This window comes from Mus caroli, chromosome 15 (genome assembly GCF_900094665.2).
Source record: "Mus caroli chromosome 15, CAROLI_EIJ_v1.1, whole genome shotgun sequence".
NCBI lineage: Eukaryota > Metazoa > Chordata > Mammalia > Rodentia > Muridae > Mus > Mus caroli.
This window is the reverse complement of record NC_034584.1, coordinates 7399646-7414883: the sequence shown is the minus strand read 5'-3', so window position 1 is coordinate 7414883 and position 15238 is coordinate 7399646. Positions and strand designations below refer to the sequence as shown.

The following is a 15238-nucleotide window of genomic DNA, read 5'->3' as shown; positions in this document are numbered from 1 at the left end:
AAGGGAAAGGGAAAGGGAAAGGGAAAGGGAAAGGGAAAGGGAAAGGGAAAGGGAAAGGGAAAGGGAAAGGAAAAGGAAAAGGAAAAGGAAAAGGAAAGGAAAGGAAAGGAAAGGAAAGGAAAGGAAAGGAAAGAAAGTGAGCAGGTTTGCTAGGGATATCAACTGAACATGGCATTTCCAGTTACAATAAGACTAAGAACGAACCCTCAAATCATGGCAGGATAAGGGAAGCCAGAATGAGGAGAAGGATCCCAATAGCACACAAAAGAGTCAGAGATGCCCCCACTCCCACCATTAGGAGTCCCACAAGAACACCAAGCTAATAGCCATAACATATATGCAGAGGACCTAGCTCAGACCCATGCAGGCGCTGTGACTCATCCCTAAGGAATATTCCCCATTCTGTTCAATGGAGGGAAATGTGTGTCCTGATGCCATTAGGTGTGTAAGGTACAGTTCAAATCCCGTGTGTTCTTGCTGATTTCCTCTGGATAATTTGTCCAGCCTTGCAAGTCTTGCTTCAGTGCCTGTGATCTCTACTGCAGTGTATTCTGTCCCTTCAGGCCTGTCAACCGTGGCTGCTACTGCTGATGGATGTTTATCAGATTTCTCTTTTGGTTAACTAATCCTCTTACCATATGCTCTACTAGGAAGTCCCTTGTTTTACAAATTTGGCTGAAAGTCTACTTTATATAAGAGTGGCCAAGGTAGAGTTTTGTCACTTTTTCCCCCATACACACTAAGGGAATTTTGATTTGTTGTTGTTGTTGTGTCCTTACTCTATGGCATTGTTGTTACCCCCTCTTCTACCAGGAGCAATCTTCCCCAGATCTCCACTTCAAACCCTCATTCAAGCACCAGGCTGGGGTGACTTTTTTTTTTTTAAGTCCTCAAAGCCTAGCTCTATTTGCTTAAGAACAATTTCTCCATTTTGCGAAATATATTGCAAGTTTGGCTGTGAGAATCATTACCATCATAGAAATGTGTGCCATTTTGATTCCCTGCTGGTGGGCACACGGATGAGTGACCGTCTAAGTGCTGTCTGTAGACTTACCACCCATTCTTGACAATGGTTAGACAAGATGTAATGTTCTAGTACCAGCTCTTCCCATGAGATTTGGACTTACTGAGGGCCAGTTTGGCTGAAATTAAAAAAAAAAAAAAAAAAAAAAAACAACAACAAACAACCTTCGACCTGGCTGAAGCTTTTAGTACTGTAGTGCAGGTGGGAGACAGAGATGCCCCACTGTGTCCATCCCTTCCTTCCCCAGGTATTTGACTTTTAGGAAGCTAAAAGCTTCCTATTTCCTCTTCTTCATTTGTCTTTCATGCTGCTTTGCCCTGTGAATCTCTTGCATACGTATTTCTACCCAACACACCTGCCTTTTAGAAAATCTCAGTGGAAACATTGCTGTTGTGGCATCTTCTATTCTGTGCCTCGCTGTGATGGTATAAATGGCTCGTGCCCATTTATAATCTCCCAGGCAAAGGAACTGACTTATAAATTCCTAAGAACAGGATCTGGACATTAGTCAATATAATGGTCTCAGAATCCTTAATATAGGGCTGTGTACGTACTCAGTATCTAGAGCAGTTTGTTAAATGAATGATAATTCGTTTATATTGATAGCATACATATATGCTTATATACTTAATTTAAAGTCTAAAATTCACCTTTCTTTCTTTGTATTGGTTGCAAAATCCAATAATTCTGGCAAATACACTAAGCCAACAGGAGAAGCTGACCTCGGGAGAGCTGTGAAGTAGTGGACTGTTTATAGAACTTTGGAGCAGATTCCCTGTTTGTGCTTAGAGCACTCACATTCTCACAGACACAAAAGAACACACCTTACCATCCAGTGGGAACCATCCTGAGTGAGTTACATGGGAACTGCATACTATCCCTTGCTGGTGGATAAAATTACATTTTCGTTTTACAGAAATGTAAATGTCCAAGGTCATCCATTTAGTAGTACCAGGATTTGACAAATGTCTAAATCTTTAGGCTGCTCTAAAGCCACCCTGTCAGTTATTCATTGAGTGAATAATGCAGGTGATCCAAGCACAAGACTTCTAGGTGGATCTGTTGTACTACCCCAAGATATTGAAGGGCAGCTGACAGAAGGCTGTGCTTCCTGGATCAATGTAGTCTAATCTGCCTTTTTAGTGCAGCGGAAGGGTTCTACACTTGTGCCTTGGAAGCATTTCCTGTCCTCTGTGGCTTTGAGCTTTCAAAATGTGGCTAATGCAACTAGTGGAGACTTAATTTTATTTCATTTTGATTAACCGTAATTTAAGCAGTTCTGTGCGGTTAGTGGCTTCTATATCAGCCAACATCATTCTAATCTCTTCGCTGACCATTTCCTCTGAACCTTGATCCTTTTCTCTGGCAGATGGGTTTTTGTGGTTTTGTTTTTCTTTTATGTTTTTAAGTTGAAGCTAATGAACCTTTTGCCCAGCTAACTGAAAATGGATTGAAAGAATTATCCAACCAAGTCATGTTATGCAAATTCATATGTCTAATCCTGTCATTAACTCAATGGCATTGTCATTTGAAGGAACAAAATTGTAGATTGTAATTCTTTATCTAAAAGACTATTTCCTGTGGCCAGAAGGTGGCTGGAGAGTTCTCACATGTCTCACTGTTACAGATGACGATGTCACCTTCCCCAGTTTGATGCTTTGAAAGGAGTAAGAGGCAAGAGAACCACTGAGGCACAAGATTTTCATTCCAACAGCAAATGACTAAGGGAGGTTTTAAAGGTTCAAATAGACTTCACAAAACTTCACATCAGACAAGCAAACAAGACAAATTTCCCAAAGAACAAAGTGACTTAGCAAGAAAACTTCCCCCATGTGGAGAAAAAGAAAAAAGAATTTGCATCTTTACCTGGCCCGAAGGCTTTTTGTTTTTCCATTCCTGTACTGGCTGCTCTGTGTCTGCACCTCCATTTTTAACTTTCTCAATAGAGCCGTATTCATGTGTCCCATTGGCTGACAGTGAGGAGCCCTGAGGGTCCTGCTGTGAGGGAGGGTCAGTTGCACCATCTCTGAGTGGAGCTTCAGGGATACTGCACAGGTGTGTGATGAAGCACAAGATGAGAACCAGGGCGGAGAAGAAGAACATGACTTGGAATTCTGTGCCCAGCAGCCTTCCCAGATCTAGATGCACCCAGTCTATGGCACCCAAAATGTAGCCAAGGGCACCTCCAAAACCTAGAAGGCAAAGGGGGTGGGAGAGACAGAGACAGAGACAGAGAGAGATGCATTAGCATATTCAGTCAGTCATGTTTATTTCCCACCATGCACAGGCCTTCCCCTTCTGTGGAAAAGCTCCCTAGGAAAGCAGAGACTGCCTGTAATGATGAAGCGCCAACACAGCAAGAGGCTAAGACAGTGTGGGTTCAAGTCTCAGCTCTGGCATTTATTTGCTGTGACCTTAGTCCTGTGTATCTTTTATGGAGTAATAACATACAAGTAACCTACCAAGAAGGTCAATGATATGGAAATGAAAAATGTCCAATACAGCAGTGAACACACAGCAAATAAAGTACCATCCTTGGAGATACTGTTGCCTTCCCAAACTGTATCCTCTATACTACTTAACAAAAACGTAACAACAAGCAAAAAACTCAAATTATTGACCCAAATTAGTCCATAAAAATCAATTTCCAGTGGCAGTAAAAAGAGATGATTTTATTATCCTCTATCCACCACCAAGCTTCTTGAGAAGATACAAACTAGCTTGGGATGATCAAAGAACCTTGACATCTATCTTCATCTCTGTGGAAGGTCTAGCTACATGCTTGCCCTTGTTAGCTACAGAAATAAAAAAATTGAAACGTGATTTTTTTCTAAGTTTATTATCATCGTATGAGACTCTAAAGGGAAGGTTTCCTGCTTCCTGCTTTATGTGCCTCATATAAACATGGCGTCACTTGAGAGACTCTGAAATTGGACTCATCAAAATTGATTCCTCCCTAATTCTGACATTTAAAACACCGTTATTAGTGTTCTGTTCTCCTGACTTCCTGCTTTAAATACAAACATTCCTTCTATGAGTAAGACCTTACGCAGATTAGCAACAAAACTGAGTACTGTGACTCAGGTATTGCTGACATTGGTGATTTCTTAAAACCTAAGGCTAGAAGAGAGACACATCAAGAGATTTGAAAATGTGTAGTAAATGACCGAATTCCAGACACATCCTCTACATATGTCACAAGTTTGGGTAGGACTGCTTCTTCTGTCCAAACCTTTTCAGCATCAGCCACTGAGCATGCCTTAGCAAACATGGGTTGTTTGACTTAGTGGATCGATTTGCAGTTTTATTCGTTGAGTGAGCTTCCATTTCAGATAAAGACAATATCCTCATCAACCAAGGGACGTGAAAACAAACACAACTGAGAGTTCCCACCTCTGATGATGGGTGACAGCTCCACTGACAATGTGATTGCCCCGCAAGCATGAAAATCAGAGGTCAGATCTCCAGCGCCCGCATGAATTATCTGGTCCAGAATCATGAGCCTTCTCTGTGGGAAGGCAGACACCACGGAAGAGAAGCAGGAAGATGAAGAGCCACATGTGGAAAAAGTGAAGCACGTGGAAAGTTCTTGCTATGAAAACCCACTGCATTAAGACCCAGTCCAGCCTCCAAGGCTGCAAGAATCCAAAACTATTGCTAGTAGATCTGGTAGAATGTGAGCTTTAAAAGCATGGCTGTGTATGAGCCACAGTGTTCACAGTGGGTGCACATGTGTTAGTCAACCATTTTGGCAGTGACAGCCCAGAGTCTTGGCAGAGTTTTGGAAGGTCGGAGTGTGGGAGGTAGATGTACATCTCCCTCCTCTCAAGGGACTTCGGAAATCCACCGCTAGAAGGGACCTCCCATGAGACAGTAAGACCTGCATGTAGGAATGGCTGTGCAGTAAATCCAGACAGATGAATTTGTCATGTGCCCTGCTCGGTTCCACTTGTCACACATTGCCATGGTCAGTCGTCATTTGAGGAAGTATGCTAGTTATTCACAGTTGCTACGACCTATGGAGTTGACACTGGCAAAGCATTAGTGCATGAACTGATGCATGTACCACTGTGCATGGGAGAGACTCCGGATACAGTCCCTGGGAGCTCTTGTCTCATTTTTGGCGGCAGATCAACACAGAACTTCATTTTGTGTTTCTGTTTAAGGACACTTTTACTGTAGTCTGTTGATAGCTCAGCCTCAGTGGGCTTAGAAACAACAGACAACATTTCATCACTATATTTAAGGCCACTTTAGTTTCCTTTGGGATGAGGTCTCTAGCTTTGAAATGGTGATCCTCCTGCCTCTGCCTCTTCAGTAATGAAATGATAGCCCTGAAACACCCCGCTTGTCTATTTTGGGGGGTTAATTTAGGCAACAAACTCTAATTCAGGGCACAAAACTGTTCTGTACATGGCACTAGATATTCGTTAAAAGATCCCTACTTGTAGTATATGAGAAGCAAAACAAGGAGGAAGAATGTAATGTCTCTTTGTTTAAAGACGCCTTTCCTATTGTATTCTACTTATTAGCCTGGGAACTCAGCTGGCAATGTGCAAATCAGGTGACTCAAATACTCTTCCATTCTATAGAGGTCCTTGGTGTAAATGTTGGTGTCACAATGACATTCTGGAGCGGACAAACTTGTGTGTATGGACTCCAACAATAGTAGGCACTGCCTGTGTTTTATCTTTCTACTAGGATGCAAGGAAGGGCAGATATAGAGAGTTTAAAGCTCAGAGCTAATCTCCCACCATCCCTGTGTGTGAATAAGAAGAGCAGCTGGCCTGGAGGAAGCTGAGAATTCGTGGTCCGAGGGAGCCTTGTAAATAGAATGAAAGATGATGGGTTCTGACTGCTCGACCTGACCACTAAGGCATGGTGGGACTGTGAGCAGCCTATGCCAGTGTTGAGCAGTTGTCGCTCAACCTACAGACTTTCCCTCCCAAACATTTGCTTTCTATATCACTAACACTTGGATGCAGCCCCTGAGGTGGGAGGGGGTATTCCAACCTGACTGAGGCCAAGTTCTCCCTGTCCTATGAAAAGTCCCTTAACATACAGGCAATTAGACTTAAGTTTGCCTTTGCAGAGTCACATCTGTTTTAGGCACAAAATTTCATCCAGCATTGTCCTTTGCTGGTTGTTTCCTGTGCTTCAGGCTAGAAAGTGTGTGGTAAACCAGTGTCAAAATCATACTGTTCTTACTTAACCAGATGCATGTAGATAATATGCAAAGCGCCTTTGCCCAAGAGTACACATGCCCTGAGATTGCAGGTTCTGTTCCCGATGGACGTCTCTGATTTGTGCTAACATACCAAATCCACTAATGGTTCCCACAAAAACACTCGCTGTCATTATCTCATCATGTTTATAGAAGGAGTTTCTCAATTTAAGCATGGAAAGTGGCTCACTAACCTAGTTCAGAAACTCCCTGTTCTGTGACAGGACTCATAAGACCTGACTTCACTTTCTTTTTTGATTAAGGATTAGAGAAGAGTATATTTTCATCTCATTAATAAGTCTGGTTTTTAAGCCATTTGTGACTACCTACAGTTCATTGTTCAAGTCTGCATAATGAATATTTATAACTCTTAAGTGCTAGTGCACCTGGACGGTGAATGATGCTCTTGCACCTCCTAGTGGTATCCAAGAAGAATGGAGCTTATCTGCTGAGGGGAGAACCCTTTTGAGCCATCGCAAATCTTGGCCTTGCTCTCTCTCGCTCCAGAAGCTGCTGTGGTACCTATTGCAAACCCAGTAGTTGCATGGGTGCATCTGGACCCCACTTCACCTCAGACTCATAAATCTCCTGGAGCCATCCGGAAACCATCCAGGTTCTCCTGGAACCTAGTGGAGGTGAATCTTCCACCCTTTCTTCTCCCAAATGGAGAGCTCTAAGATTCACTTTACAGAGCTCAAGGACCATGGAGATGGAAAGTAGAAGCCAACTCCATAATACCTGGATGGCACAGTTGGTGACATTTCCCTCCTTCTCTATGGAATTCCATCCTAAGTGAACAGTTTGTCCAGATTCCCTCTGGTGGACCTGTATGGGAATCCAAATTCCAGATTCCTGGAACTCAACTCTTACAGGAATCTGAACTACCACTGACATCATCTCTTTAGCTAACTCTTGTCTTGTTGAATGTTACTACTCCTCTTCTACGTCCAGTAGGGTGGCCTTGGGTTAGTCGCTTTACCTCCTAGCAATACAGCCTAAGAAATGTGAAATAGCATATCTGCCACACCTACAGCTCCTGAGCCCCTCCCACATTTATGCTCACAGCACTGGCTGCAGAGCAATGAAAAGGAGAGATATTCCTGACAGCGGGGATGAGGATGAAGACAAAACAAATGAATAAATAATATGAGACTGTGTGTGTGTGTGTGTGTGTGTGTGTGTGTGTGTGTGTGTGTGTGTTTGTGTGCCCATACAGGCTCTGTGGTCAGAACAAGAAGGCCAAGAAAGTTGGTACCCAGACTTCCATCACAGAAGAGAGTATAGGAAAGCTCTCTCCTGGGGACATTGGGACTGGTGACAATAACAAGAATAAAAAGAAAAAAAAAAAAAAAAAAAAAAATCCATTCATACAAGGAGAACATAGAGTAGCCATCAGTAGAGAATAGGAGGGGACAGAGGGAAGCTTGATAGTAGGTGACACAGCACAGTTAGATCCAAAGAATTAAGTCTAACCATCTACAGCACTCCAGCTACTGACACTCCAAGTTTTGTGTGGCACCAAGTAAGAGAGTTAGAAGGTTCTCAACATATTGAGACAACAACGATCATGAAAAGGGGGGGGGGGTGCTAATGCGCCTGATTGATCACTGTACACTGTACATCGAAGCAGTGAAGGCGTCTTCACACAGAACACTGTAAGGACAGATGGTACATGCTGACTTATTAGAAATTCAAGTATTAAAGTGAAGGGGGTGGGGGATGTCCTTGCTTTCTGCTCTGGCTTGTCCTTTGTAAAGTGCCTGAGGAGGGAGATGTGAAAGTGTCCCACAGGCACAAACTTCAAAGGGAATCCAGTTGATGAAACAAAACCATTCATCCAACAATTACTCACAAATGAGAAAAAGTTTAAATAGCCCCAAACATGAAAGGTAATTCTTTTGTATCAAATAAAAAGTTTGGTTAAAGGGGTTCTATCAGAAACTATTTTTAACTCTCTTCTCAGTCTTCAATTATTTGCCAGACACAGCATTTTTAGTTTTTACATTAGCATTTTTGGGGCATACTTTGAAGTGCTTTTCTGAAGTTAAAAGACACCAAGTCTAATGCATTTCCCCCTCTTCCTCTGAAGGAATGCAGTCTCTCCCTGAAGCACTCATTACAGATACAACTTTCAATGATGGAGCCATAGAGAAAGCAACTGAGCACAAAAGTCTTCCACCTGACCCTTCACACATATCTTCATTCTGTACATGGAACCTTTCTCCAGTTTGTTTGCAATTAATGTCATAGACTCCCAGGTCTGGAGGGAAACAAACTGCAGACATCCTGAGCCTGCACTGCAGCCAAGGGGAGGCACGATTTTCCAAGGTGCCTGGTTCAAGTTTGCCACCAACAGATAGTTTGTGCTGCCCAGGGCAGTACAGTCTGGAGGTTAACTTAGCACAGATCCCCTGGGTTAGGAACTCTCAACATAAGGAAGAAACTTTCTCCCCATAAGTATGGATTGGTTGGCTCGCTGGTTTCCATGGCTTCAGGTGATCTCTATACCGACAGATCTGTATATTGAGTGACTATGGGTATGTCCACCAAACCCATCATGGCTTCTGCTAACCCAGGGCTGGAGAGATGACAGTTTTATTGGAAGAGACAAAGGGTGGAATAAAAATTGTTCCCCAGAAGCCAGTAGAAAAATTTCTTTAGCACATAAATATACACAGAGACACACAGAAGCAGGCTAGAAAATATTCACAATGAACTCTTCGACACATTTTTGCAAAGCATTTAGAAATGATGGTCTAAACAGTTTGGAAACAAATGAAAAGAACTTCAGTTTCCTGGGATGGCTAGATTGCCTGTGTGAATGTTATGTATATGGAAATCCAAATGGTCCCTGACATTGAATATGCCTTTGTCAGAAAATGCTTGCTTTGAGTAGAATACTGGAGCCATCTGTTTTATTCAAAGACAGAGCGGAGTGATAAGGCACTTCTTCTGTCTGTCTCTGTCTCTCTCTGTCTCTGTCTCTCTCTGTCTCTCTGTCTCTCTCTCTCTCTCTCTCATACACACACACACATACACACACACACACTGTACATGCCGCTTTACATACACAGAACAAGACATGCCACATTTTATGAGTGGCCCAGTAGTGATCATTATGAACAATGCAGCATCATCACTGAGTACTCAGAGACTTTAGAAACGAGGCTCTAAATTGGGCAGAATGTTGGTGTACTGGCCTAGATGAGGAGGAGTGTGCACTTGCCCTTCTACTGGGGACTGGGCCTGCTTGAAGCTGTGCACAGTGTGTGTCCCACAGGACCAAACACAAACACTGGAGACACTGCCTGTCATCCAGAGTTTGGTCCTTATACTGAGACAGAACAATGGAAAACAAAGAAATCAAACGTTTCTTTAAGGCCAACACAGTTATGTCTGTATTTTATGTAAGGATTGGCTTTCTCCTTTGTAGTAATAAGTGCTCCTTCTTTCTTAGTAATGGATCCCAATTTGTTCCAGGGAAACAAGTGTCCCCGTCCCTAAAAATGAAAAACTAAACAGACCCTCACTTTCAACCTCAGTGGCCTACGGGATGATCTAGATACACTCAGTGAGAAACAAATAAATGTCTGTGGAGAGTAGAAACCTCTTTCCTCCTTTAAAAAGACAATATCTCTTCCCCTTCCTTCTTCCGTGACTCTTCTCTCCACCCCCACCTCTCACCCCACTCCTCTTACAGAAACACGCTAGAACTATGGCAACCGTCATGTATCCAAAAGGCAACACACCGAGAAAGTAAGCAAATAAAAGTTAAGTTGGTGCTGACATAGACTGCTGACCAAGCACCAACATGTATTCTCTCCCCTAAATGCTTGTTGTTCAAGAAGAATAAACCAATATCAGTGTTTGACCCACTGTCCTGTGAGCACTGTTATGATCACCCCCTTTCCTCAGGCCTTGAGCACCTGCCACTCACAGGAGGACCGGAAGAGTCAGGATGTAGATAATAGGGAGGGACTCCAATGGGATTGCAACTAAGTAGCACACTAACATGCACAGAATGCTGTTCACCTCTGCAGCACCTCTCAGCTTCTCACCCATTCATTCACACGCACATTTTTTGTCAATAGCGTCTTCTTTCACAAACTGTATGGTACAAATGGGTTGGTCAGGAATGTTCTAAAATAGGAGGCAGAAAAATTGAAAGGCTACGAAAGAAATTAGATGGCAATTGTCCTTTGAGAACAAAGTGAGCTTTTAAATTGAGAAGTACTAGAGAGTTTCCTCATAGGCGGGCTGAACTTTCCCTTGTCACCAATTGCCCTTCCCGTCAAAGTCAGGGTCTGCAGGCATTTTAGGAGGACACAGGATGACAGATGTCTGCAAGTCAGGAAGAGAGGCTTTCCCAGAACCCATCTCTGTCAACACCTTGACCTTGGATTGCTCTCCTCCATGACTGTAGCAATAACCTTTCTGCTAGTCAAGCCAGCTGGGCGGCAGCAGTCCCGTGGCATGGCAGACCAGGCTGACCAGAGAACCCCCAGGGGCTGTGCACTGATGGACCTGTGAATGGTGATGTGCAGCCCACCTCTCCCTGCTCAAGAAATCCATTCACTAAACTTCTGTACTTTGATTATTTTGTGGATTGAGTCCAAGGCTAAGTTAGAAATTACGTCAAATAGAAATTATGTCAAATGGCAATTTTGTCTGGGACCTTCTTCTTAGGAGGAGGGTGGGAATTTTCGAGTATTTTTGACTCCAGTGGGACACTCTGAGCAACACAAGACCTTGAGTACAGAGAAGAAAAGCAGGCAGATCTGGGATGAGTTGAGGAAAAGAAATAAATATGATCAAAATATAGTGTTTGAAATTCTCAACAAATAAGTAAGACATCATTAAAATTAAGAATAGAAGAAGGAAAGGGCAGGTTCCCTCTTGCATTGTGTCAGTATTTATTCTGAGCATGTGCAGTGTGACTGTCCATGGTAAAAGATCCAGGAGACGAGAGAATGAAACAGCCCTGAGGTCTGCCCTGGAAATACAGTGAGAGTTATTTGGAGCACAAAGAATGTGGAGGAATAATGAAAGATGTGGCTTGAGGTGTGGGGTGAACACAGCCTGTGGGTTGGTGGGGTGGAGAGATGGCTCAGTGGTTAAAAATGTTTGTTGAGCTTAATGATGAGGATAAAATTTCCATGGGAGTAGACGTCCAGGTGAGGGGATAAGGCTGCTGAGCAATAAGAGCAAAGATGAAGCAGGAATCTTCTCAAACCCTAGCTTTATTCTGCAGCATTTATACGTCCAGACACATGGAGGCCAGGGGCCTCCTCCTGCCTTCTGTGTCATGGCTGCCCTGCTGCCTTCTTTAAAAGCAGTAGAATGGTTTGCTGCACTGGGTAGCCTTGTCCCTCCATAGTTTCACTGTTTTTATATTTCCAGAATGACAAGGCTACACTGGATGGCTTCACATGCAGGAGCTAATCTTGGCTCTGAGGGTAGGACCCCCATGGCCATGGGAGGAGCTAGGGTTCCTCAAACCTTAAGTACCCTTGGCCTGACTAAGAAGGCAATATAATTAAGTGGTCTGACAGAGTCCTGCTAGATATAAAGATCCCCCTGGCTTCACTTAAAGTGTTAACAGGGTCCAGCGCCTACCTGGTGTGCTACCAAGCACTGCTTAGGAAACAGCCCAGTGGCAATCAAGGGAGGCTGACAACAGGTCCCTAGGAATTGAGAGAGCCGTCAATGCCCACCCAACATGGACATTTACAGATTGATCTCTTTATATACTGAAAAGCTCTTGAAGATGGTAGAGTTTCGTTTACTTGCTTTAACTCTAGTTTTGGTTTCAAATGCATCTCTTAGGATACCTGCCATATTATCTCCAGTCCTTATCAAATAAAAGGCAAACTCCTAGGCCTCATCTGAGATGGACTGAATTAGCATAAGGGGAGGAAGAACCCAGAAACCTGCATTTTCAATGCATCCCTAGTAAGACTGGGGCTGCATGACAGACGAATGCCCGGAGGCTCATTGTGTTAAAGAGAATGTTCAGTGCACGGGACTCCTTCCTACATTCTGCAGTGTTCTGAAGAAACCTCTTATGTAAACTTCCTTTTCAGGAACTCTGCAGCCCAGTCATGAGCTTACTTTGTTCAGGGACACAGATGGAGACAGGCCAGAGCGCGTGATAGGCACTTCCTATCAACTGACCCATTCATCCAAAAGGTTCTAAGTGCAGAGACACTGGATGCTTCGGCTGACATTCCTCCCTGTCTGCAAAGCGGATGGACCACCTTTCTGGAACATTCCCTACCTGTGAAGAGGGCATGGTAGTGGAGGCCCTTCTCCTTGTCCTGGTGGGAGCAGACATCAAATAAGTAGGCTTTGATGGGCCCGTCAATGAAGTCAGCAGAAAAATCAAAGAGAACCACACCTACCATGGTGATGCTTATGGCCCAGATCAGCTTCTGCCTTGGGTTAGCAACCAAAGCTAAAAGAAAAACAAACATAAGCCTTTTAAATCAGGTTTAAACAACCCACATATTTTTATTTCACTTAAACTCTCATCAAATCACCTTGTTTTGGTTTTGTAGGTTGGGTTTTATATCTAAAAAATGGCTTCCCCCACCCCCCATGTTTAAGAAAGTACCAATTGGATGCCTCGGAAAGACAAATGCATAGGTAGAAATACAAATACATAGGTTGGTGATAGGAGAAAATGGGGGGTGACTTCCAGTGGTGGAGACTTTCTTTGGGGAGGGGTATGAAAATATCCTAGAAATAGAGTGGTAATAGTTGCGCGATCTTGGGACTGTTCTAAAGAGCACCGGGTTACACATTTTATCAGAATATTCTGGGGTTCTAATGACATCTCTTTAAATTAAAAATAATAATATGAAATAAGATGGATACAATTCTTCAAATCCCAGCTGCAGTGACAGCTACTCTTTGAGGCACCCCTTTATGCAAGTGTGGACCCACAGTTGTACAGAGGCACCCAAACACGGGGCTCCTCAGTCTCTGGAGTACCTGAGTGCCATCCTAACTGTTTGGTCAAAATACAGATTGCTGGCCCCATTTTCCAGGACTCTGACTTGGCCGGTGTGGGGAGTGAGTATGAGAATCTGTGGCTCCATCGCCCTTTGATGCACACTTTTGAATGGCCCAGACAAACGAAAACCTTGTCTATCCCCAACCAACCCCCTCCAGTTCCTTTGGTTTATCAAGACAGGCACTGTAGTGCTTTTAACACATATGTAAGATCCATTCTATCTGTATGCTCTGTCCATCTACCTAATCTGTCAAGAATGAAGAAGTTGTTTCCCTGACTTGTAGTTTGCTTTGTTAACCTAAGAGTGGTGTGTCAGATATGAACATATTTGAAACATTCCTGTATAAAAGAGAAAGCTCTCCTCTCTTTCCTACCTCCAGTACTTATCTTATATTTCCTACTTATATCTTACACTTCCATATTTGTACATCCTCCTAAATATATAAAAATGGTACCTGCTTGAGCTGTATCACACTCATTCACTCATTCTACTGGCATAAATGGTATTGAAATATGTGCCCCTCAGGATCTCTTTTCCAAGATACTGTCACCAAGTACATAGAAGTTAGTAGCTGATTTGCAGCTAGAAATATTGCTTTAATACCAAATTCTTCGTCCAGAATTTGCAATGCAAAAGCACTCCCAGAGCTGACAGGCCTGTGCCCTAAACCAATTAAAATGTTAAGCACCCAGAATTAGGCCTTATTTGTACACAGCAGGTAGTTTGTTACAAAGGTTTATAGCTTGTCAATTTAACAAAGTCTTCCATGAGGCGTAAGTGGCTCAAAACTCCTTTGACTGGTAAATAAGTAAAAATAATTTTTAATAATATAATTTGATGAAGTAGATATAAGTTCAATCCCATTTTTTAAAACCTTGCAATAATAAAAGACAGCGTCGAGATGGTTCTGGAAGCAAAAGCTCCTCAGCCCCAGGCTCGGGGTCATCGAAAGGTGGGAGGGAGGTCACACATGCTGAGAGAGAGAGAACGTTAGTTCTAGCCATTTTCTATGCGGCATTAAAAATACTGATGACATTTTAACCCAGCAGTTAACTACGGGATCTGTGCGATCCACTTACCTGATACGACCGCATCTCCATTGAGGTACAGAGCCATTCCCAAGAGCATCATAATGGCCAGAGTCAGGATGTAGGGTCTCCGGCGACCCCACCGGGCCCTGCAGTGATCACTGGCTGATCCCACCACAGGCTGGAGCAAGAATCCCAAGATGGGGCTTAGGAGCCACACCATGCTGTACAGGCTCTTAGGCAGGCCCACGCTGAGCAGAACTGGAGTCACATAAGCTGCCTCCACCGCATAGCAAAACTCTCGGCCAAACATGGCCATGCTGTGCATGACGAGTCTCCCCGTGGATCTCTTGGGTTGCTCCACAGAGCCAAAGGGGCAATCCTCGGCTAAGGATTGATAGGTATGGGTGTCAGTCGGCCCATTGCTTCCACTCATGACCACGGAGAAAATAACCTTCCTACGTGGTCTTCAGATTTGTGCTCCAAACCGGGTCTGACATGGAGCCTGTAGAAGCAACCAACAGAGATGGGCAGGCTGGAGGAGGGGCTGAAATTCTTTCATGCCTCCAAGATCACAAGTTATGGTGAGAAGCAAAGGGGGCGTTGGCACTCGGAAGCATGACAGAGATTAGCTGCTGTGAGCCCTCAGGGTCCTTTGAACGCTTGTGCTTCTCTAAAGATCTTCCTTCACACAGTCACTCTGTCTCTCTCTTTCCACACACACAATTGTACTCCTCTTAGTTTCATAGTTTAAAAATCATAAAGTTTCCTTAGACAGAGACTAACTAAAAATGTAAATAATCCAATAATTTCTATAAACTTCTCTCTATAAATCTGGATATTCTGTTTTCCTGAATTCACATTTTCTACCCAAAGCTTAAAAGACAAATTAACTAGAGTTAAAACTGTGCTGGGCCCCAGTCTTCACCCGTCACTGGCTGTCACA

At 43.5% G+C, this 15238-nt stretch overlaps 1 protein-coding gene across 2 annotated transcripts in view; it reads right to left on the bottom strand.

The window, feature by feature from the left end:
* Slc45a2 (solute carrier family 45 member 2) overlaps positions 1-14822 on the bottom strand; it is a 27736-nt gene extending 12914 nt beyond the window's left edge. Inside the window, exons 1-3 of one of the 2 annotated variants that reach the window (XM_021183880.1) lie at positions 14344-14822; positions 12526-12702; positions 2891-3216 (exon numbers count right to left, since the gene is read on the bottom strand). In XM_021183880.1, the coding sequence (XP_021039539.1) occupies positions 2891-3216; positions 12526-12702; positions 14344-14728 (888 nt within the window). In that variant the 5' untranslated portion in view covers positions 14729-14822. The remainder of the gene's footprint in view (positions 1-2890; positions 3217-12525; positions 12703-14343) is intronic. The other variant, XM_021183882.2, reaches the window with a different exon arrangement.
* Between the last annotated feature and the right edge of the window lie 416 nt (positions 14823-15238).